Source organism: Plectropomus leopardus, chromosome 24, assembly GCF_008729295.1.
Source record: "Plectropomus leopardus isolate mb chromosome 24, YSFRI_Pleo_2.0, whole genome shotgun sequence".
Taxonomy (NCBI): Eukaryota; Metazoa; Chordata; class Actinopteri; order Perciformes; family Serranidae; genus Plectropomus; species Plectropomus leopardus.
The window spans coordinates 13,979,789-14,005,005 of record NC_056486.1 but is presented as its reverse complement, the minus strand read 5'-3'; the positions used below and the strand labels follow the sequence as shown (position 1 = coordinate 14,005,005).

General features: G+C 41.8%; 1 protein-coding gene across 1 annotated transcript in view; it reads right to left on the bottom strand.

Annotated features, from left to right (window-relative positions):
• Positions 1-25,217, bottom strand: part of scn1lab (sodium channel, voltage-gated, type I like, alpha b) — a 42,013-nt gene that overhangs the window by 1,660 nt on the left and 15,136 nt on the right. The window contains exons 7-26 of the mRNA XM_042513208.1: positions 23,380-23,652; positions 22,590-22,653; positions 21,366-21,507; positions 20,712-20,918; positions 18,252-18,530; positions 17,692-18,033; positions 16,399-16,531; positions 16,045-16,283; positions 15,762-15,935; positions 14,085-14,441; positions 13,081-13,608; positions 8,391-8,526; positions 6,927-7,081; positions 6,526-6,699; positions 5,208-5,330; positions 4,042-4,317; positions 3,251-3,304; positions 3,001-3,138; positions 956-1,060; positions 26-296 (exon numbers count right to left, since the gene is read on the bottom strand). Of these exons, the coding sequence (XP_042369142.1) occupies positions 26-296; positions 956-1,060; positions 3,001-3,138; positions 3,251-3,304; positions 4,042-4,317; positions 5,208-5,330; positions 6,526-6,699; positions 6,927-7,081; positions 8,391-8,526; positions 13,081-13,608; positions 14,085-14,441; positions 15,762-15,935; positions 16,045-16,283; positions 16,399-16,531; positions 17,692-18,033; positions 18,252-18,530; positions 20,712-20,918; positions 21,366-21,507; positions 22,590-22,653; positions 23,380-23,652 (4,170 nt within the window). The remainder of the gene's footprint in view (positions 1-25; positions 297-955; positions 1,061-3,000; positions 3,139-3,250; positions 3,305-4,041; positions 4,318-5,207; positions 5,331-6,525; positions 6,700-6,926; positions 7,082-8,390; positions 8,527-13,080; positions 13,609-14,084; positions 14,442-15,761; positions 15,936-16,044; positions 16,284-16,398; positions 16,532-17,691; positions 18,034-18,251; positions 18,531-20,711; positions 20,919-21,365; positions 21,508-22,589; positions 22,654-23,379; positions 23,653-25,217) is intronic.

Below are 25,217 nucleotides of genomic sequence, written 5' to 3'. Positions count from 1 at the left end.
CCGCAGCGCCTTAAACACCTCTTACCTACGATGGACAGGATCACCACCACAAAGTCAAATATGTTCCACCCGATGGTGAAGTAATAGTGACGCAGGGAGATCATCTTCAGCACACACTCCCCGGTGAAGAGCACGATGAAGACCAGGTTGATCCAGTAGAGGATTTTGTCCATGTCTGGCGTCTGGTCGTCCGTCTCCACCATCATGGTCACCATGTTAAGGCAGATAAGGATCATGATCACGATGTCGAAGGCCTGCTTCGTGATGCAGTCGAACACGCAGCCTTGAAATGCGTTCTGGGGACAGAGCGGGACAAGAGAGCAGCAGTTATCTTACACGTCCACATGTAGTCCATTAGTAAAAACTGACAGTCAACACGTTTACGTGCACGGGGGAGTGGAGCTACAATAATAGCTCCGTTAGATTATTTAATTGGACAACTTGTCCTTGTCCCAGTACACAAGCACCGGGGAGAATCCATTTATTGATGAAGTGTGTAAGACTCCGTCACGGCAGTTGCTATAAACCTATAGACCCAATCGCAATCAGCTGTTTATTGACAGTAACTTGGGGATAAATTCTGCCTAAATGATTTGTTTTAAGCCACCTAAAAAAGTCAACATCTGTCCTTTTTTATGCCATATTTAGGATATTTTTACTGGTTGATCTGGCCGTGTTGTGGGACTGTACTTTATTTATGAAAGATTTTTTTGCTTAATAATGTCTGACCTGTTTTGCAGCTCCCCTTCCCCCCTCATAAATAAAGAACAGTCCCTATCTCTAACCACTGGCCAGCACCGTAACTCGGAAGACACAGAGACCACCTGGTCCAGAAACGTGTTTACATGTACTTTCCAAGTAGTCCAAGTCCAATTTTAGTCGGACTAACACAAAAATTGGATTTTTTTCTAACATCATGTAAACGTTGTGAGTGTGAGCACTTTAAGAGTCTCACATTTGGCCGAGGTATAGGTTTCTGTGGTTTCTTGGAGCCCAGCTTCTTCATGGCGTTGTAGTATTTCTTCTGTTCTTCTGTCATGAAGATGTCCTGACCTCCAAAGTAAAGGGAGCAAAACAAATATTGGTTATAATCACATCATATAAGAGAGCAATGTGAGCAGCAGAGCAACCACATGTCTTACAAATATCTTGGGTTTATTAACCAGGTGTGAGTGTGTGATGATCCACTTAAGTAAGACAAGATACAAGTTTATTAAGTCAATAATTTTTGTAATCTTTGTCGCTGTCTTCACTGTAAAGAAGTTAAGACGGACAATTCCTTGTTATTTCCTACTTTGTTGTGCTGTAGCCTACAGACAAAGTTAATCCCTTTAAAAGTCCAGTTACAAAGGATCAAAGATTTCTGTTTTATTATGATTATATTGTATTTATTTTTCACATAAAGTGCCTCTTAGCAGGAGAGCTCAATCTGCTCTGTGCAACACGCAGCGGCTTAACTTCTGAAACGCGCTGTGCTGCAACTATTTCCAAGAGTGGCCATTTAAGTCCCCTACTGAGTGCACTTTTATATTTTTTGATGAAATTATGAGCTTCACAGAGGGCAGAAAAGTACTGACAGAGTCAGGGGAGGAAGAGTGCTCGATTCTGTGATGGAAAAAAAGAGAACTGCGACCTTCATGTGGACACAGAATTAATCTGCAACAAGTTTGATAAACAGTCATTTTAAATTAGTAACATGGTTTATTATTATGATATATTTCTGTTTTTCCTGTCATGTCATCATCCGGGTCATGTGATAGCTTCTTATTGGTTCCTGTTATATAGGTGGGGCTATAGCCCCCCTAGGGGTCGAAAACATGTTGACTTAACAATGTAACCCTATAATTAAGGCTTCCTAATGTAATTCCTCCTTGTTTTTCACGGTTTTTTTTGTTTTTTTGTTGTTTTTTTTTTTTACATTTTTGGAGTGCCTGAATTTCCTTCCTGCTTGCATACTTATACTTGGAGCTGACTCTGTACTCACTTTTCAAAATGATTTCCATATTTCAGCCAACACAGTCACTACGCTCTCATTAATCACAGCAGCGATTCCCCCTCACGATCCGATGCACGAGGCACGCATCACACTCTCTGCTGCTCGCTGAGTGTATGATGTGTGTCTGGAGGGAGGACTGGTGTCAACACTGAGCTACCATCTATGTGCCACTGTGGCTGCAGGGCTGCTGAACTCATCATGCAGTGTCTCAGTCAGTCAGTTAGTCAAGAAACCCCCCCCCCCCCTTGGACGTTGCCAATCCAGCTTGTTAGTGCTTGGTTGAATGAAGGGCACATTTCCAGACGACACTCACTGTGACACTGCATGTGTGTATATAGATTGTGATTGTGTGTGTGTGTGTGTGTGTGTGTGTGTGTGCGCAGGCTTGCTGTTTCTCAGTGACTCATGCCCCCTCAGTGATCCTTGGCAGCAGTGGCAGTCCCTCACCGTGCTTGCAGATAATCATTATTCTGGAGCTCACTTCTTTCTTTAACACTGTCGCTGCGGCTCTGCTGTGAATAAATCTGGGTTGTTTTGTATCCAGACTGCGAGAAGCTGGCACAGTGTGGCACAAGGCTACCTGTTGGTGTTCTTTAACAAGAACGCAGTGCAGAACCAAAGCTGTGAGTGTCAACATGAGTGTGAGTGACAGCGGCTATAAGGGTGCACTAACAAGCTCGGATTTTCTCTCTGCTTTGAATTATTATGAAGTCAAGGTTATTTCTGGTGTGAGAGCTAGTAGTGACTGTTCATGGCTGTTTGGGATAACCAGTGTTTTAGAGTATGCATCTAATAAAAAAAAAAATATATATTTTTTCTATATATCTTATCTGAAACGTCAGACCTCCGCGTTTGACTATGTATCTTTAAACGCTACAGTTATGGGTGACAATGTTAACAGAGATAAACCTGTTTGCCAGTTTCACAAATCTCCATTGACTCTCCTGAACACTGATATCTGAGTTTATACCATGAGATAGAGACTGTTACTAAAAGCGACTTATCTTCTTCTTCTGCTGGTTGAAGTTGTCGATGATGACACCGATGAACAGGTTGAGGGTGAAGAAGGAGCCGAAGATGATGAATATGACAAAGTAGAGGTACATGTACAGGTTCACTTCGTACTCAGGCTGGTCTTCCACCTAAAACAAGCAAACCAGAAAAAATGAAACATGTTGCTGACCTCCATAACTTGTCTTTGTCTTGCACTTTGACTGATGAATAAATCGCTTTGGTGAGCACCAAGAGACTTACATTTCGAGAGTCCACGGCTGCGTACATGATGTCCATCCAGCCCTTGAAGGTGGCCTATGAATGACAGAAGAGTCAGTGTTAATCTGCTTGGTATCTGTTGTAACTTGGAAAAGGCAAAACGTAAAAAAACAAAAGCAAGAGGAGATAACATTACGGCATGTTTTCTGTAAAAATCTCCAAAAGTTACAGCAGTTATCACAGCCATAAACTGTAAAACAGAAATAATTGTTAGATATTAAAATTCCCTATGCTTCTTGAACACATCATGTGCTAATATACAGGTTTGTGACACAAAATTATGTGACTTTTCTAAAACGTTTATGGTATATTTAGTTTTTCAAGACTTGCCCAGTCCTGGATAGTGCTATATGCAAATTCTATGACTTTTCCAGGTTTTTTATGACAAGCCATCAAAACAAAGCCTGAATATTAATAAAACCCACTGATTTAGCTTCTTTAAAGGCGTTTTCTGCGTCTGACTGTGTTTGGGTCATTGGTGGAGTGCTGTTAGCCCCATCTGAACACATTTCATAGATTTAATGATTAATAAGAGTCTAATCTTTTTGATTTGGCTGTTTTTAGTATTTGTACGCTCTTTATATGTAATTTTGTAGAATTTTCAGAAGCTGTGCAGGTTGCTGATGGGTTGGGCCTGATCACAGTTTTTATTGTCAACTGCATGATAAAACAAGAAGCCAGAGATCTCCATCTGAAAAAAACTTCTAAAAACGCATGCATACTTTGAAATTTTGTCTTCATAACGCCGCCTGTGTCACTGAATCTAAACTCACCACTTGCAGCAGAGCCAGGTAGCCAGCTCCGACGTTATCAAAGTTGATTTTGACGTTCTTCCAGCGGGCGCTTTGATCGACCAAGTTCAGGCAGTCTGACTTGTTGTTTACGACGTCGATGGGGAAGATCTCGTCTGTTGTGGTGTTGACGCAGTAATAGTACTTCCCTGCAAACAGGTTGACACCCATGATGCTGAAGATGAGCCAGAAGATGAGGCAGACCAACAGCACGTTCATGATGGAGGGGATGGCCCCCAGCAGCGCGTTCACCACAACCTAGAGAGGTCGAAGCACACGGACAAACTCAGCATGCTCCGGGCGCTCAAACGGAGGTCTCTGCTTCCCAAAATAGAAGCTGTCTGATTTCAGATAAGTGGCAATTACAATCATCTAATCACTTAAACAATGCATGTGATTTGACTGAGCTGTAAAGCTACGTTTTTTCACAACAAAAAGCCAAGACTGATTTAAAAATGCCTCCTATATCATTCAAAGCTCTATTTAATATGTAAAGCCTGCACACATAAAGCTCTTAGCACCGTCTACAGAGAGAATCTAGCAACATGACAGTTGGAAAGAAGAAGATGGATAGGCGAAAAAGTTAAACATTTGATAGGTAAAAAAGCAAAACAGAAAAAAACCTTAGAGAGGCGGGATGAAGTCACAACATTTTGTTTGACTGTAAATGAAAAAAGACACACAACAAAGAAAAAAATTACAGGTCAAAGGCACCACACGAGCAATGTCAGAGAACAATGCCTGAGAACAGCTATGCACAGTATTCCATTGACACAATGTGAAGAAGGTCATGCAGATAGAAGAAGTACGGTGTTGTGAACTGCAAGGAAAAGATCAAGTCAACACAAGTTGTAATAAGCATGCAGTCTTACAGTCAGGCTCCCTAACAAGCTAAGACTATTTAACGGACATCAAACATTAACCGAGAAGAGATTCGAAGCACAAAAATATACATTGTACTGTAGCATTTTCAAATGCAAAGGCCAAACAGACAAACAATAATTGCACAGGCCAGCTGAAAGCAGCAATATCCTGTAAACGCCTCAATTTAACATATTGTGTTTTTTGGATGTGCTGGCTTTCAGTTTGCCCACAATCATTATCAACAGGTTTGTTTTGTGTCGCTGTTACCCCCACGATATCCTTACCCTCATGCCCTCGAACCGCGACAGGGCCCTCAGGGGCCGCAGGGCTCGCAGCGTCCTCAGAGATTTGATGGCTGTGAGCTCAGAGTAGCCCAGAGCGTTGGCTACAAGGCTGACCAGGGACACCTGAGAGACGACGAGGACAGAGACAAGCAGGGTGAAAGGGGAGAAATGAAAACGCTTCCTCTTCACAGTGTCAGTCTGAGCAGCTCATTGCACATTAATGATGAGTCTGCACACAGTGAAAGAGATAATAAAGAATTTAAGGTGTTTAAAAATGAATAACAGAAGGATCTTCATACATTTCAGATAGAGAAATGTGACAACAATGAACAATGACTTAAGCAGACTGAATGGTATTTATATCTGTATGTGATTGGTATTTATAACGTAAAAACCGACTAAAAAAAGGATAACCGTTGAAGAAACAGTTTGACATCTTGGGAAATGCTGTTTTGTGCGTTCCTGCTATGAATTAGGGCCCTGAAAAACCAAGCTGAGAGTCGGCTGTCAGTCAGCGTTGGGCTGGCAGTGGGTGTCCCTAGTTTTTGTAGTGTGGCCCGCACTGTTGGCACTTGTCGGCCCTTTTTGACTTTTTTTTGGCCAATTTAGTGTGTTGAATTAGTGTTGGAGACAGCAGAGCTTGATTGAGTGAAATCACTGTAATTGGCAGTTCAGCTCAGTGCATGAGAAGCCTAACAGAGGTCAGCACACAAACAGCTAAGGCCAAGAGGACCTGAGAAATCGCATTTTTTAACTAAGTTAAGATTTATCTTTTCGTCTTTGAGCTCTGTTTGAGCAGAAACTGTAATTGTTTGTGTTGTTGTTTACTGGCGCACGGTACATTTCTTTTTTTCTTTCAACACTGGATTGTGTTGTTAATGTGCTAACTGGCAAACTAGCATTTTGAATGCATCCAATCAGTCTTTTGGTTTAGTTTTTAATTGTTGAAAAACTGACGTTTGCCGCGTACTGCTGTGGAGAGTTATTTATTATTTATTCTTAATGAACATATTTTATGAGAATTTTAAGAGTCATTAAAAGGTATTCCAACAATGAACCTGCACCACCCACACCCCTCTCATCCGTGGCTGAGGATAATAAAAGCTATGACAACAACATAGCAACACAAATCACTCATTAATGAGAATAATGAGGTAACTGAGGTAAGTTAGTGTAAAACAGAGAAAAAATAAAACAAGGGGGATAAAGACAGACAAAATAAAATAGGCAATAATCAATTAATTAGGATAAAATAAAATAAAATGAAGAGAGAGGGAAGTCTGGAGGCTTTATCTCTATATGGACTGAATATACATACGTCTACGATGAGGAAGTCGAGCCAGCACCAGGCGTTGGTGAAGTACTTGACAAATCCGTACGCGACCCACTTCAACAGCATCTCCAGGATGAAGACGTATGTGAAGACCTTGTCTGCGTACTCCAGCACTGTTTTAATGGTCCTCCTCTGTTCAATGTAAATGTCCTCAAACGCCTGCACAGAACAGAGTCATTAACAAACACTGCTGATGGAAACAATGAGGTGGGAATTAGGTGTGGCCGCCGGGGCTGGGGAGAGGCTTTGTGTGATGTGTCAGCGCTAACCACTTACCCAACAGGAATTATACCAGAAACGATCAAAAAATGTATCGAAAATCATGACTGATTTGAGTCACAAAGGGAGCTAAGTGCACACACACACACACATATGCACCCACTTACCAGCGCTCCGCTGCTGAGCAGGATCATGAATATGATGAAGGATTCAAACCAGTTGTGCTCCACTATGATAAAGCAGGTTTTCCTGAGAGTCCACCAGTGCTTAAAATGGTCCCCCTCCTCATTGATCTGGCAGCACTGGAACCTGCTCACACAGCCTGCAGGCATGGGGGGAAAGAAGTGGCCACAGGAGTTAATACGGCATAATCGCATGAACATGAAATGAAATGACCCTCATCTTTTCCATTTGAATCGAATGGAGAATCTCACCAAAGTGGCAAAAGTAATTAAAATGTGCATTCCCAACTACCATATGTGCAGATTTAGGACAGGGGACACAGGGGTTGCACAAACCTTCATATATTTAGAATGTGTGCATATTTCACCTGGAATTCAAAAATAAAAATATCAGTAAATGTGTCTAGTTTAACATTTGCACATTTGTATTAAACACCATAAACTGATGCAGAATGCAGGAAATTATGTGTTTGGTGCTGAAATGTTTTTGGCAAAAGATCCCCAGTGATTCATGCCTTTATTTCAAGCCGACTTGACAACTGTAATGCACTTTTTATAGGCCTCCTGAAATACAGCGCTGAGCTCAGCTCATTCAAAACTCTGCAGTGTAGCTATTAACCAGAACCAACAGGAGCGAGAGCACATCAGGCCAGTCTTTGCCTCTCTGCACTGGCTTCCTGTGACATTTAAAATTGACTTTAAGGTCCCCCTCCTTGTACACAAAGTGCAAAATGGGCTCTGACCATGTTACATCGCTAACTCCTTACATACCATCATGAATACTGCGATCGTCTGCTTTGTCAATTACGCCCCAAAGCTCTGGAACACACTACCAACAGATATCAGAGAAGCCAGCTCATATTATATGATACATATTATATTATACAATATTTTCAAAAGAAAGCTAAATCGTATCAAGTCACTCTAGCCTTTACAAGCTGACTTTCTGACACTCTTCTTTTCACACATCAGACTGCTGCAACTCTTTTAAAATGCTTTATCTTTATTGATTTTATGATATGCTCTTCATTTTATTTTAAACTGTTTTTAAATGTCCTTTTATGCCGAGCTGCCTTGCTGGCCTGCTTTTATAAAAGCGCTTTCTTGTATGAGAAGTGCTTTATAAATAAAGTTATTATTATTACGTTATTTCTGTATTCCACACTCATGAAAGGCTGAAGAGGCATTTGCAGACTCAGAATTGCACTGGAGGTGTGTCAGACTAAATGTCAGGTTGCATTACAAACTCAGACCATCCCACAGACTACTTTCTTTCTGTCCTGTTGAGCATTTGTGTTCACCGTCACTCAGCGGCGAGTATGAAAACACCGGTGCTACGCACAAGCACTCAATGCGATTTACTCTGCGTCTTGAAATGTGCCATGGGAGCATTTCCACTCCCACCTTTCTCTGTCCCACTTTCACCATCATCCTTCACAGCCCTCTCACCCTCTGTGAAGCAGGCCTCTGGGTCCAGCGACTCCTCCGGCTCCAGCTCCACTGAATCCACCCCGTCTCCTGGGGGGCGAATATCGACTGTGCTCCCCTCCGATGAGCTCAGAGGCTGGGGCTCTGCATCGAGCTTCTGCATGGACGAGGAAGGATACCAGAATACAAAGTCAGGTGCCACAGAGATTCAGTCGTTATAGGAGCCAACCTTCTGAGCTGGTGATCATTGTGATTCTGCACTCACATGGACTCCAGTGCCACAGCTATATACGTCAGCACGGAGGCTTGGCACTGTAATAGCTCACAGAGTTGGGCTCTTTAAAAAAATCACTGTATTTTCATCATCACATGCAGCATCGATCAAATGTACCTACAGGCTTTTTATTTGACTTTTATCTGATGGCTCGAATCAGATTATGTGGCAACACATGGCCCGGGAAGGTTGGCCTTACAGAAATGCGCTGTGGGTACGTTTGATGTGACCTCAGTTTGGAGGAAGAGTGCATGCAGTATTCCAGTGCATTATCAATCCAAGCCTGAAATAGTACCAAGCAGAACGTGTGCTGAAGTATTTTCATGTCAACTGAAAAATGACCCCAAGTGAAATTTGTCTACAATTTATCCCAAAGTTACATCTATGAACAACATTTTACCTGCCCTCAAAGCTAGAATCCACCCACAGAAGGACCACTAGAACATTTTCCTGAGTGACATGAAAACACGTTTTTTTTCCATTCCTTGAAAGCAGTGTACAAGCTTCTTCTGTTTGTGTTGAAGTAGACGGAAAACCACATTAGCTTACCAGCAAAAACCAGTACTGTGCACTGTTTATAAGACAGCATGTGGTCTTTCATTTTATTTCTTTTTTCCCCCCATTTATAAAATGTGAATTAGCACCCATGCATACCCAGAAAACATACAGGACTACCGTAAAACTTCAAATATTAGCCCATTCCCAGTTAGATGCCCACTCCCTTTTACTGGCTCAAGTTCTTTGGATATAACACCTGGTTGCTGCTTAGATCACATACAAATAAATATGTTTACATTTTAGTCAGTATGGATGTGTTAAACGCATCAGCTTAGTAAGATTCTCTCTCGATTCAGTCATTTTACTGAAACCATGAGCACCAAAGAAGACAATAATACATAGTAAATATTATAGTAAACTAAAGAGATGCAAAAAAAGACTTTTAAATAAACAATCTGATTGTATTTCTGTCTCTACTGAGCAACACTTTGTGTGAAAGGAATAAAAAGCTTCTCCCATATAGACGCTTGCCCCAAATAAAAGCCTATTGTGTTCAGTGGTTTAAGTAAATAGCCCGGGCTATTAATTGAAGTTTTACGGTAAGTGACGACGATTTTCCTCTCAGCAATACGCAACAGACTGCTGCTGCTGTCAAGGTTATCTTCCTTGCTAACTTTGAAATTTGAACCCTGGCAACACTCCTCTGAATCCCTTTTTTTAAAACATCACAACATCATCTGCATATAGTGCGACTGTTTGGTGTTGTAAAGCTTCCTGTCTGTTTTTCTTTGGGCAAACATGGTGTCATGTGGCTTCATCTCTGATCTGTCTGGCGTGTGGAGTGCAGGAACATGTCATCCTAGACAGTGCAGCAGCTCTGATTGCCGTGGGACCCAGCTAATACGGCATGGGAATGATGGAAGCATGCTGCTCGCATGTGCATCGTGTTTTGTTTTCTTTTTGGAGGGGTTGTTTCCCTCCACTTTCTCTAACTTTTCTTCAGCAAGTGACCCATTTCACCTTTCCTGGGCATGGATTATATGAGGCTTTCACTCTTAACCTAACATGCTTTTGTTGTCAAGTTTTAGTATATTTGCACAAGTTGTGTGACGAGATATTTGCAGTGGAACAAAAGTGGATAACACAGGCACGTAGAACAAGGATGCTTAATCCACAAAATTCAGGGTAATTTGGTTCTTCAATTACATATTTGAGAATATAAACTGAAGAAATCTCAAAAATTTAATCATAATATTGAATAAGTCGAATTGAATACAAACTGCCATGTGTTATCTGTTCTGCCATCCTGCAAAAATCAACGTTTCTATTTCAAAATGATCTCCTCCGAAAGATTTCTGTGAAGAATCTTTCATCATTCCACTATTATTCGAGTGTCACAGAAAACAAGTACGTACAATTATTTAACGTGTGTATGCATGGGCTATGAACCAGACAAATGAATTTTGTCAAACTACAGCAAAATTCATTCCTCCTTTCCATCTCTCTTTTTTCCTTTCTTCTCTTTCTCCTCCTCCACCTCCTCCTCTCTTCCTTCATTCTCAAGCTCGGAGTGTTGGATGCCAATCAAGTCCCAAAAAACCAAGTGAAAACCAAGCAATGAAATCAAAAGCAAAGATCATGTTAGATGAGTTTGTCTATCGATGGAAAAAGGTGGTGTTGCTCATTCCTAATGGTTTGTAACTGCAATACAGCCTGATGCTTTGAGATAAATTATGAAAGGGGGGGGGGGGGGGGGGTAAAGGAAAAAGATTACAGCATTGAGTGTGCTGCTGTACGGGGAAGGGGCGGGGTATAAAGGGGGGGGGGGGGGGTGGGGGGGACGGAGGGCAGACCAGGCAAAGAACGAAAACGGGCAATCCATTGAAAGAAAAAAAATGTTGTTTGTCTGTAAATGGCATAGGCAGTCCTCATGGTTAGTGCTATGGTACAATAAAGTGGTCTTACAATTCTCCTCTCACTGAAAACCTTGAGAGCGCCTGTGACAAAGCTGCAATAACAAACGGGGGGATTAAACAAAGTAAGTCAAACACACTAAAAGCCAGCATACAACCTGAAAGTCTGCTTTCACTGCTCAGCCACAAGGCACAGTGGGAGAACACGTTAGCCACAGACAATTCAGATTTCCCTGAAAGCATTTTCCATCAAGGAATACTGCACCTCCTTAATGATCGTGAGTTTATCAATTGCTCACCCTGTGTCTCGCTGAATTCATGAGGAAAACTCCGGTCATGCCTCCAGAGAACGATGAATCCAGACATGGAGAAAACACTTGAAGAATCTGATTCATAGGCAACCATGTTGAATAACAGTTAATCTGTATCACAAAATACTTTTATAAACTCCAACTACTCATGTATCGTAGTCCAAGTCTCGTGTATCCACAGTACTTCCCAAACAGTCCTTTATTGACAATAAAGTAAAAGTTAAACTAATCTATGCTCTTATCAAAACAAAAAAAAAAAACAGCATTTTTCCTTGCTGAGCACAAGAACTGCTGGTCTGCCGCTGCTTCAGTCTGTAGTTTGTTTGCATTATTGTGTGACTTTTGTGAATCTTAACTAAGTCACACAATAACACAAGCAAACTACCTGACTGATGCAATGGTAAGCAAGCAGCCTTCGTGTTCAGTGAGGTAAAATTACTGTGAAGAGAGCGTCGCTAAGTTTTAATTTCAGTTCAGTTCCTCACTGAAAAGAGCGATTTGAACTGGATGAATGAGACTTAGACTAGTTTATACTACACCAGTTTTGTCAGAGTATGTAAACAGATGTTTCTTTACAGTTTTACTGTTGTTAAACATGGACTCATTTCACTTCAATTCATCAAGAATTTTCTCCTGTTTTCGATTCTTTGTTCACCTTGAAGGCACGCGAGAAAAACGTTTTCTTTACAAATTCAACATACATTAGGTGAGTTATTGATATGCAAATGGCCGTTTAGGGGGTGAAGTATTCCTTAAACAGATTTTTCACACTGGCAATAACACTCAACACACATCTCACAGAACAGACACACACCCAATGTTCATAGTGTAACACTACATGCACATATTTCCTATCTCTGATTTGATCGTTTGTAGTGTTCTGAGTTGAACTCTATGACACAGTAGCTAAGAATCGTCTTTTAACTGGAGCTTAATAATAACAATACACCAACCCCTGGCTACAGGGTGTCGGGATCAGCAGTGACGTGAGAGAGCATGGTCTGATCCAGATACGGAGCATGCGGTGCCATGGCTAGAAATAGCCTCCTGGGTTGTTTTGAATCACAGGGAATTGGCACCACACCCACAGTGGCAGGTTGACATCACCAGGGAGCGCAGTCCCAATGCTCTGTCAGCCTGACAACACTTAAACGGCAAACTTGGCATTTGCTCTGTTAAAATAAGCAATAAATTACAAAAAGAGTTCTGCTAACAGCGGTGAAATATTTGGCTTTGTTTAAATTGTAGTTTCATTCATTTCAGCTTAACACATGCACACATACTGTACATTTTGCTTCCCCTGAGCACAGGACGAAGAATGTCAACCATGTTAACACTGCACACAAACACACTGACACGTACATCCTTATGAGCGCTTCTAAAAAGTGAACCTGCGACTGAGGTTAAAGGCTTATTTGAGTCACTGTTTGTTATGACACTTTCTTCTGCTGCCAAGGGCTTCAGAAGTGAGTGTAAACTCCAGAAGATTTCCTCAGCATGATGCATGTACAAATGAGTCAGCAGGTCTGTTATTTTCTGCATGACTGTTGAACATTTCTCTTTAAAGGCCATCTCTATGCAAATCTTGACATTCATACATGGGCTGTCTCGGGTGTTACTTATTTCACATATAAAGGAACTAAACAAATACAAAAGCGGAGCAACTCAACATATTCCACACAAACATCAGTCATGCAATCAGTCTTTTGTCTTACCTCTTTGCTGCCCTCCACATCTGACGAGTCGCTGCTGAAATCTTCTGTGTTTAGGTTCTCAAAGTCCGACTCGCCCACTGCGATGGGCACCGTGACTGTCAGGCTGGGGTTATGAATAAATGACATGTAGTCACATTCCTCCGTCGGGTACTTCTCTGTAGTGTCCCCACCAACCCCGACCCCAACCACCAGCCCTCCTCCCGGCCGTCCATTGCCCTCCGTCATGTACACCCCACCGGGGTCTTTGGTGATCTCCACTGACGTGTGGTTGGAGATGCAGTTGCCCTTGCCGTTGCTGTGCAGTTCATCTAAGGGTTTGCTCTCCTCACCCAGAACGGAGCCCTTACTGCCCCCGCCGAAGCAGAGGCTCTGGAGAAACTGCCGCACCATGGATTTGACAAATGCGATGCCTCGCTGGATCCGGCCCACAGCGATCTGCAGGTTGTTCATCTCGCTGTCGTCGTCAGTTGCTGCCAGGTTGTCGGCGCTGAATGAGCTCAGGAGGAGAGCCAAGAACAGGTTTAGAACCTGAGGAGAAGAGGACACGTTGAGCTTATTCAGGGGTCCTGCAGCTTAAGCCAGAGTGGATTTTAAGACTTTTTAGGACTTTTTAAAAAATGTACAAATAACCAAAACTGAAGGTCAATTTAATTTTGCCCAAAAGTTGCCTGTAACGTAAAACAGCCAGTGAAAAAGTTTTAATATCTACATCAAATGCTGAAAAATAAAAAACAGACCCTTTTTAGTGTGGAGGACATGAAAGACAATAAACGTATTATATTATCATAGCAGTTTCTATTTCATTTACCAACAAAGGTAGAAATTAATTTAATGCCTTGTAAGACTTTTTAAGAATCCTCGGGAACCCTGTTATCACATGCAAACAACTCAACTTTCTAACGAATCCAATGAAACATTCAAAAACTTCAAATCCAAACTATTACCATAATTGTAACAATGTTATTCAGATTCTAAGGAAGAAATAACGAGGAAGAACTCCATACCACCAGGTTTCCGATAACCATGACCATCATGAAGACGATCAGACACATGCTCTGTCCAGCCACCTCCATGCAGTCCCACATGGTCTCGATCCACTCTCCGCACAGCACCCGGAACACGATGAGGAAGGAGTGGAAGAAGTCGTGCATGTGCCAGCGGGGCAGCACGCATTCGTCCGAAATCTTACACACGCACTCCTTGTAGCTCTTGCCGAACAGCTGCATGCCCACCACGGCGAAGATGAAGACGATGATGGCCAGCACCAGAGTCAGGTTCCCCAGAGCTCCCACCGAGTTTCCGATGATCTTGATCAGCATGTTCAGAGTGGGCCATGACTTGGCCAGTTTGAAGACCCTCAGCTGTTTAACACGAAAAAAAAAATGTGATTTTCTGGATTTTTGGCAGACGACTAAAATTTAATCGATGACTAAACTTATAACTGTATGGAACTGTACTCTCATATGCTTTTTGCTGTGTAATATGCCTTTGCAATTTTCGACGGTGCAATATTTTACCACTTATTATGCAATAATATTAATAAGCTATACTTCAACTTTCAATCATGAACAGTGTCTGTATGAGTGAAAGCTGTATATATTGTATACAGATTTGATCTTATCTTATTTACAGGGTTCCTGCAGCTTAAGGTAAGTTAAATTTAAGACTTGTTAAGACTGTTTTAATGCATCTAGGAATAAAATTTTCAGCCCGATTTTACGTTGACTAAAACTGCCCACTGAGCAATTTAACCTGGGAAAGACATTTAATAAATATCTGTTATAATTAATATATTTTGACCCTAATGTATATTGTAAAATGCAGCATGACTGGGCGACTGCGTTTGTCCTCACTTTTGTCACTCTTGCCTCGGAAACAAAAACAATGAGTATTGTTGTTTTTAACTATTAACATCTCTCAATCTGAGGAATTTTAGAAAATTATTTTTTTTAAAAAGGAGTTAGTTGGTTTTTTTTTTAGATTTTACAATGCATCAGAAAAATTTTTTCTTTAAAAGATTTCTTTTAAAAAATTTCTTTCATTTTATAATATCAATACCAATCAAGACCTAATTTTTAGATCAATCTTTTAATACTATAAACAAATAAACCTGCCTCACTTTGTCTTTAATTATTAAATACTTACTAATTATTCATTTAATTAGTTATTTATTACTTTGACTTTGATGCTCAGTTTAACAGTTAATGAAGATTGTTCATTTCCGACACTGTCGATTTTCTTTCTGTGGGCTGTGGGGGCAATATCTTCATTCAGCCATCTGCTTTTTCCCGTTTCAAACTATCATGATTAAATCTGCTTTAAAAAAACAGCGAGGTCAACAATTGGAACAATTTGATAACCTCTAATGTGGTATTGTGTCTCAGCTTGTCAAATACGTGTGTATGTATGTTCACTGTGGGTGCGTCAGAGACCCGTGGCTGCTTCCTCACAGTCTAGCAGCTCAGATGGTGAGCAGAAAACAACACACTGTGCCCCAAAGGCCATCGACTCCCAGTGGAGCTTTTCATGCACTGCACAAAAGCCCTCATTACATCATTAATAACATGAATGTTATTGAGAAAGACACTGTGGCCCGATCCTAGAAGTACATGCATATCAGGGCATCATCATGGAATATAAGATGAACCCTGTGACGCAGCTTTTGACATCAGAGCTCTTACCAATCTGAAGGACCTGAGCACAGACAAGCCTTCTACGTTGGCCAAGCCGAGCTCCATCAGGCTGAGACTGACGATGATGCCGTCAAAGATGTTCCAACCCTCCTGGAAGTAGTAGTAGGGATCCAGAGCGATGATCTTGAAGCACATCTCTGCTGTGAAGATGCCTGTGAACACCTAATGACAAACACGGGCGTGATTATAATGTTACACCTGAATTTGCATCAGAGATATTTTACATTTATATTTTTCAGATTTTTTTTTAAGGATATCACTTGATACTTGCCAGGTTTCCAACTGAGAGGACATTATCAAATTCTTTAGTCATGGGGTAATGCTCCATGGCCATGAAAAGGGTGTTGAGGACGATGCAAATCGTGATGGCCAGATCCACAAACGGGTCCATGACCACCATGCTGACCACCTCCTTGATTTTCAGCCACGCGGGGCAACAATCCCAGATCAGACAGGTGTTGGCGAATCTATACCAGCAGGGGGGGCATTTTTGTCTGGACTCTTCGAGCTCTGGAAAAGCAGAAATTACCCCATTTCATGACAAGGAAATATGGTTAAATTAATGCTGCTTCTCCGGAGCTCCGAGGCTATGAATTGAAGTTCAAAACATATGAGTGATTCCGACCTTCCATGGTGTTGGTGAGGATACTGGCCACACTCATGGCTCTCTGCCTGCCGCCTGGTTCATCCAAATAATCCATGGATGGCTGGTGAAAACCTGATCGCCGTTTCTTCAGCTCAGTATCTGTTGTCGTTCCCTTGAGAAAATTTTTTAAAAAAAATTTAAGAAAGAAATATTCCAGAAAGCAGAAAGGTAGATTAAGTCAAACAGGTGTTGAGATCACATGAAAAAGCGTTGGAACAGGGTTTCTGCAACTAAAGGCAAGTGGGATTTAGGACTCTTTTAATGCCACCTGAACTGAAATTTAAGACCAATTTTCACATCAATTACTTGAGGTTATGGGGGAATTTTATTTTATTTTTCAAATATTTATTGTAACATAAAACATGACTCTTTGCTGATGTTAATGCAAAAGGGCTTTCCATTTTGAGCTTTTGCAATGCAATGCCAGATTCATATCAAACCTACTTTAATATCTAAGCATGTTTTAAGACTTTTTAAAGATGTATTAAGACATTTTAATGTAAACATTTCAGACCCCCCTCCGAGGTCATTTTTCTCTAGCTTAACCCATTTGGAGATGGGACCAGTCAGTTGTTACGGATATTTTTACGTTAATCTACACTTTGACCTCTTTCGTGTCCTTAAATTGTTGAGAAATGGGAATTAAACCTGGCTCTTTTCTAACCTATAATCATCCCTTATTTTCATTCCTTAATTGGTTTCTTCATATCTTTAGTTACTTCATTCTTATAATATTCTTTTTTAAATTTCTTGTGTTGCAATTAATTTCTCCTTACAGAAGAACTATATTACATTTAGGACACGATCTGTGACAGAACGTTTCATCACTCTCATGATTTTAGTCCTTACCCTCATTTCCATTATGTGTCACATACATTTGAGGAACAGAGAACCAAGAAAACAAAGGAATGATCCACTTTAACCCTTTGAAGCCTAAGAAAATTGATTTGATTTCTTTTGGAAAAAGGGAATGAATGAATTTACAAGAAATGGCCAAAAAATGAGCATAAGTAAAGTAAAAAGTTACAAGAAAACTGGGAAATAAAAAAACAAGAAAATGACCTCATGACCTAGATAATAACAAAAATATAGAATATAGAACCTTTAGTTTGAAACATGCACCAAAAGAAGGATTTGCATGATGGAGATTGGCTGCCAAAGTGTGTTTCATGACGTTTCATTCATCACCAACGTGAGAACAAAAGGATGAAAATAAAAGGTCTAAACTTAAAGCAGATCAATGGCAAAATAAAGCATGAAACAAACAGTCACCTCAGGCAGCAGGAGACCTACAGGGGAGGTTGTTACAGAAGTTCCACCGACCAGTGATACGACGCCGTTGCAGTCTACGGCGCAGTGCATCTTGCCGTTGGCAGGGAGCATGATCCGCGGCGCCCCGAGGCTGGTCTGGCTGACTGCGCTGCAGCGGCGCTCAAGACGGCGTGGCAAGAACAGGGAACCCCTGCGGCTGTCGCTCTCCTCGAAGGTGCTGTGCTCGTCGTCGGCGAAGTCGTTCTCGGAGCCCATGTCGCGTGCCCGGCCGCGGAAGCTGAACAGGCTGGCGCGGCTGTTCCTGCGAGGTGAAAACAGGGATCCACGGATACTGAGGAGAGACTGATGGAGAGAGAGAGAGGCAGAGAGAAAAATTAGGGTTAGATGAAGGTGGAAGGTGGAGTATTTCCTAAAATGCTTAACTATTCCTTTAACCCTTTGAAACCTGAGCAAAGTGGTTTCAAAGCCATGTTTTACATATTTGTTTTTAAGGGGCCTCAGCTTAATTGCAGCTGCAAAAATTTCAGTTCATCAGGTAACACTCAGGTGACAGCTTGTACCTGGTTGGGTGAGGAGCATCTTTTCTCATATGAAAGTCTATTGGCATCAATGGAGAAGCGGAAGCTGGTCCTCTTGATGCTGTCCTCAGACTCTGACTTGTGAAACTTGTCGCGCACCCCCCTCTCCTCCTCCTCCTCCCTCTGCTTCCTCTTCTTCCGCCTGTTGCGTCGCTCCTTGGCACTCTTCGAGCTCAGCTTAGACGTCCCTGAGGAGGATTCTGAGGTGGGGCCCCCTCTCCCGCTGTACTCGCCGCTCTCCATGGCTGCTGCCGCGGCAACCTGCCAGCCAATGGGAGCACAAACACAGTTGTCATGACGACCCAGCGCCTGTCTCAAAGGCTCTCGCGGACCGGAGCGGAGGAGAGAGCCTGGCAGCTGAGAGCAGCAGCAGCAGCAGCATGAAGAGCCAAATGAGCCTCAGACACCTTCTAAAAATGGACGCCTGAGTGTTTTCATGCAAAACCAAAACATTTTTGAATTCTTGCATCTATAATAGTTGTTGAGAAAGAGACCGCGTTAGGTAACACCCTTTTTGTTTTATACACAAATAGGGAATTTTACTCTAAGAAGCCAAGCAACAATAATCAAATCACTGCTAAAAAAACATCAGAGACAGAATTTCTTGCGTCTGCCCTTGAGGAATATGAATTATTACCACGTGCATGAACTGACATACTGTTTTATATTAGGCTTGTTCCACAGAAATGTGCTACCTCGGGGAGATGTTTTTGGGAGGCTAGGCTGGGGGAGGTGAGTGGGTAAAATCTTGTGCTTTAGAAGGGAAAAAATTACAGTTAGCGTTGCCAAAAATATCAGACACTCTGTAAGTCCAGTAATTACACACAGTTGTCTTTCTGCCCCCTCTCTAAATTCAGAGGTTTTTGTGGGACCGGAAATGCAGCGCAGGTGGAGCTCTATGTGAGTTGTTTTTTTTTCCTCATCAGCAGTTTGTGACTCGAGGTGGATAATTGATCAATCGATCCATTTAGAGCTGATCAGATCAGATGGACAAAAGGAGCAGCTGCTGCGAGTGAATGCAAACTTTCAGACCCAGAAAAATAAACACTTACGTTTCACTTTCAATGCGCCTGACGTTCTGCTGCTCCACCTGTGCCAAGAGTACGCTTTGTGCTCTGAGAAGGGCACTGCGTAACCTAATGGCATATATAAACATTTAAACAGCTCTCCTACTGAATGATCCAGCTTCAAAAACAGAACATCTATCCGTGGCGGCAGATGTTTTAATCATGGCAGGTCGCTTCAAACAAATGAAAGTGTGGGAATGTGTGCCACTTCATTTAGATTTCATATTTCCTATATTTAACCTTTTAACTTTGTTCTAATGGAGAGAAATTCCTCTGGGGCCACTGAATGCTCAGCATTTTAGCACAAGGATTTAGGAGACTGTCATGGCAACTACAGCACAACCAACAACAAACAGAATGTGCAAAAGCCTGATAAGACAGTGTTGAGTCTGACAGGATCGCCGTTAAAGGATCAAGCAAAGGGGGGGAGAAAGTCTATAAGGAAGCATAAAGCAAGGCAGCAATACAGAAGACAGTTTATCTGACCTTACACTAATGAAGATGAGAAAGAAAGGATGCTGTGTAATATTGTGAAATATGAAATGCAGACAATGAAAGGGATAAATGTACCCCACTTATCATTCAGACATTCCTGGACAAATTGTACTCTACAGAATTTCACTCATTGGCTTCAAAATTGTTCACTTCCAATTTCCAGCTGTAAATTCGCAGTTTTTTGCTTTTGACTGTTTGGTGTGCCTTTATGGGAATATGCTGTTTGTGTAATTGTATGTCTAATTTGAGTGTGAACTTCTTGAGTGGAGCTTTCTGACGACGCAAAATAAATTTCAGTGTATATTTATCTATTGTGTATTGTATCGTATCGTACCATATCGTACCGTATTGTATTGTACCGCATCGTATTTTAAATTTACCAGATGCAATCTACTACAATGAACATGGACTTGTTGCAATCATGTTACATGCGTAGCAACGCAGAAATAAACTGTCTGCCTTTGAAAAACAAATGGTTATTTCTATTACCATTATCATGCAATTCACTTGCACTCAGTGTCCATCTGCTAATTTTTCTGTCTGTAAGCCGCCACAGAGGTCAAACCCCCGAGGAAGCAGCAGTGGGGTGTCAGTCACCCAGGGGAGCGAATCCTTCTGTTACCCAGAGCAACACTGGAAGCTGGCACAAGACATAAAGCCCAAGAGTCTCCCCAGCCACTTGTCTATGTCTAAAATTGGCACTGAAGCAGTTTCAAAACATCATTTTCTTAATGGACCTCTCAATGAATGCTTTCTTTTCCGACAAATAGCTTTCAAATGAAATTTCGGAGATAATCACACTAATGAAATGGATGCACTGAGCAACTGCTAGCCTGTGTCTCAATCCCAGCTTGAATTTAAACAAAGATGAATGTCCTGCCTGTGCCTCCTCCTGCTGCCTCTTCAGCTGCTCCAGCATGGCCTGGAACTCCTCCTCCTTCTGCTGCGCCTCCTCGATGGTCGCCTGGTTCTGCTCGTCGTAAGCCATGGCCACCACGGCCAGGATCAGGTTGACCAGGTAAAAGGAGCCCAGGAAGATCACCAGCACGAAGAAGATCATGTAGGGTTTTCCTGCCGCGCGCAGAGTCTGATGGATCCGAGACAGACAGACAAAATTATTTAAAAAATAAACGCATGTATGAGTCAAAGCAGGATGCCATCGGATGGAATTTTCCTCTTTCTTTCTTTTCTTTGTTTAGTTGCGGTCATCCCATTGTTTAGTGACTTTGCAAATGTCAAGTTGCTGCACTGAAATGCTGCAGCACGAAACAAAACACAAAGTAGCCTTACATAACAGGACCGGTGTATAACTGCAGAATGAAACACCCTTTTGAAAAAAAAACCCACCCAACTAACTGGTTTGCTGAAATATTAACTGACTGAAGGCTTTTATTATGAAATTATGAAATGTACTGCTTTCAGCTCAGGTTTTTGTTGTTTAGCACTTAACACTGATACGTTAGTTTAAGATATGATGTGTTATCAATAATAGTCACTGTTTAATCTGTACTGATCAGACTTAAGCTCTACTGACCTGCTGGTAGAGGTTTTCCCAGAAGTCCTGAGTCATGAGTCGGAACAGGGAGAGGAACGCCCAGCTGAAGGTGTCGAAGCTGGTGTAGTCGTAGTCTGGATTACGGCCCGCCTTGATGCACGAGAAGCCCTCCGGACAGAGCCTGTCAGGACACACAGGTGTTATGGACAATACTTTGCATACCAGGTGCTATGTGTAGAATTTCAGCATTTAATTATCAATTTAATTATCATCTATTCATATTCACAGCCTCACAACGCCACCAAATGTACCACTTCACTTGTGTTTTTGCTCCTTTTTTCACAGTTTTTGTGCATGACTGACAGAAAGAAGACAGATTACTCTCCCATTTTTCCCAAAGTAAAACTTTTTAATGCCGATCTGTATTAAATTTTAGACCAATTTTTACAATAACTACAATGTGCAAGAAAAGAAAAAAAGGATTGACATAATTAAGTTTTTTTAGGCAAGGGAAGGGAGGTTCGGGATAACTTGGCCTAAATGTTTATTGTGAGATAAAACATTACTTTTTTGGTCCAGTGATGCCTCAACATGTTCCCAAATACTGTTCTGAGATCTGTTGCTAATGACCCTAGTGCTGGTATCACATTTTTAAGACTTTTTCAAATATTTTTTTAGCCTAACAGCTTATTTCTAGATGAATAAATGTATGGTAAGAAAACATCCAAACCTGCAGGCAACATAAAAAAACACCAGAAATGAAACCACTTATCACAGAAACTGTAAAAAATAGAAATTATAGTTGGAGATTCAAATTTCTGATGGTCTGATAAATACAGAGCGGTCCCTTACTTTTCTTATTATTGAAAATAAATAAATAAAAAATATAAATAAAATACAGGCCACATAATACCAAGAACAAGGCAAATTAAAAAAAACTCTCAACTCTCTCTGCTTCAGCAGGAAAATGCACTTCAAAATAAAAGCTGTGCATAAATTTACTATACTGAGTCACTTGCAATCCATTCAGGATGGGACCACGACCCACCAGTGGGGAACCACCGGCTTAAACATCAGCATATAAGCATATGCATAAAGGAGGGAGTTTTACCAAAACACATTAAATAAAATGCACCCCGACTTAATCAGCGGTTTAGATTCCAGTAATGCCTCAGCGCGGTGGCGAGTGTCGACACTAATTGTGTATGCTCTGCTTTGTAGTGCATCTAATTGGCCATATAAATAAAACATGTCAAGCCTTACCCTGCGCCACTGCCGTTCCCACAGAGCAGAGCATCCCTACGGCCAGGGAGGTAATAGTAATTACCTACAGGAGAGGGGAGACAGAGGGACGGTCAGTCACAGGATATGAGGACACAGAAAGACAACATGCACCCTGTTGGGTTCTCCTGACTTTTTGTGTGTGGTGTTATATTGTACATTTGCTGGGAGACAGAGAGGAAGGTGGTGATTTGTCTGTTTTAACACCCAACCCTGTTAGTCATCCTGTTTTTTGTGTGCGGTCGTGGCCACTCATCCGCCACTTCACCGAATCACATCCGATTTCCTGCCAAACATCGATGCGATAAAGACGCCAGATTTTATAACATCTATGCAATTTTAATCAGCTGTCTGTCTCTTCGTCTCTTTCTCTGGCATCAGCTTGTCACGTAGCTGGTGCACGTCTCCTCGAAATCCTGCTGGCGGTCAGTGACTCACCCTCCTCTGGCACTTCATGCCACACAGATGGGCGATGGGAGAATGATGAAGCGTAGTGAGGGGGTGAAACTGGAGGGTTTTATTGTTGTGGCGATTATCTGCCACATTTGCTGCGTTCTCCCACCAGCCCTTGTTAGAGAGCGCAGCCCCTGCTCCCAGCCACCGCTGTCACTCCTTATCACGGCAGCAGGGCAGCCAGCCTGACCTCCCCAACACACTTCCTCCACTAGAGCCGCCACCGTGGCCCGTCTCTGCATACGTAGGCATTATTTGACTCAACCAGACTGGGGCAGACACTAACTTGACCCCTGTTAACCCCTTTCACGTCACTTACGCTCATCACTGATGTACTCAGTCCAGTTGAAGGAACTCTCCGTCACGTTGCTTTCCAGCAGGCTGCTGTTGGAAAACGTGTCTTGGGGATCGAAGTTGCTGCTGTTGGTGGCGTTGATGGAGACTGGCACGCGCACGCACTTCTGCCTCAGGTTGCCCATGAAGAGCTGCAGGCCGATGAGGGCGAAGACGCTGAGGCAGAACACAGTGAGGATCATGACGTCCGACAGCTTTTTCACCGACTGGATCAGTGCGCCGACGATGGTCTTCAAGCCTAAACGAGAAAGAGAGGGCGAAGGGGGCGGGAGGGGGACATCGCGGAATGATTACTGCCCGCTAATTATAGCCACAAGCTTGTATAGAGAAGAAGCTGCTAATAAGAGCTCACAGTAGCAAGCAGCCAGAGGGATCTGCAGAGGAGGTTCCTGTATGAACAGTGTGCCGTCATACAGGAACCAGGCTGACACAGATCACCGATAATCATGGATGAACCACTAGAGAAAGTTATGTTTCTCTTGCCCATTATAGTGCTATGGTATCGGGCTCTGGGAAAATGATCATCGATAAAATAACTTGTTATAGATCTGTGCTGTTGTCTAGTAGAAAGCCACTGAAACAGTTAAATTGAGCTCTTTTGAGTGCAGTTGCAAAGACCAGCAAGTAATGTGCACACGGTCAAGCGCTCATTTTTATCCACTTAAGCGCGGCACTGTGCACAAGAGGCTCGAGTGAAGTGGACAATAAATTGAAGCGTGATTGTTGTGATGCAATCGTTTTCCTCTCAGCCAGTCATGTGACTCTTCTCATACCTAAAAAGCATAACTGCTTATAAAGCCACAACTTTCCATGTTTGCATTGTGGGTTTTGTAGTGTTGTTGCACCTCTTCACCCACCTTTGCACCATCACGTGCACTGCGCTCTGCACACTGTAAACTTGCAAGCTTGTCTTACTTTGAACAATCTAGGAAACAGACTGCCTTAATAAAGGTATGTAAATATAACTATTAGTTTTTATGTATGTTTATTTATATCTAATTGTTAAGTTTACTTAAATTTAATTGAATTTACTTAAATTTGTGATGTTGTTGCAGCCTGCTGAGAAAATCAACTTCTTTTTTGTAAGTGACAGCAACTTGGCAAAAAGGGGGGAAATTGAATTTAAAAAACAAACAAACTAGGGAATAATATCAAGAAAACTATATTTATAATTTTTATAAACACATATTTGAGTTATGTTACAGAAAACAAATTATACATATTGCCTTTTTTGGGGGGCAAAAGAATCCTGCGAAGTAATTGTTCTCTGGTGTACTTATTTAATTTATCACTTTCCTAAATTCTACCGAATAAACGCAGCTGTTAAGACAGAGCAAGCTGATTTGATTAGGTTGCTATCCCTTAGAAGTTAATTTCACTGGTTATTTTTAAGTTGACTTTACAAAATTTTAAGAAAACCTAACAAATACATATAAAATAAACAAACCTAATAATAGTTATATTTCTTTTTCTTTTTCAAGGTAATCGGCTTCCTGCGTTTTTAAAGTAAGATCAGCTCGTCAGATTTTACAGTGCATGTAAATACCAAAATGCGTCAGGTCAGGTCCGGAAAATACCGACACTTGTCCTTGGCTTTGCACTGCACCATAAATAGAGCCCAAAATGTTTGAAATGGGTCTGGATGTAGTTGTGACAGCTAGAATATTTAATGTATGTTGTGGAATTAGATGATCCTCTTTATACAAAGAGCCAGTGGCAAGTTTTCCTTGATGGTTTCCATATGACCTTTTTGTTAGTCTGTGATGTGGATAGTGTTAGTGTTCAGAATGCCATTACCCAACC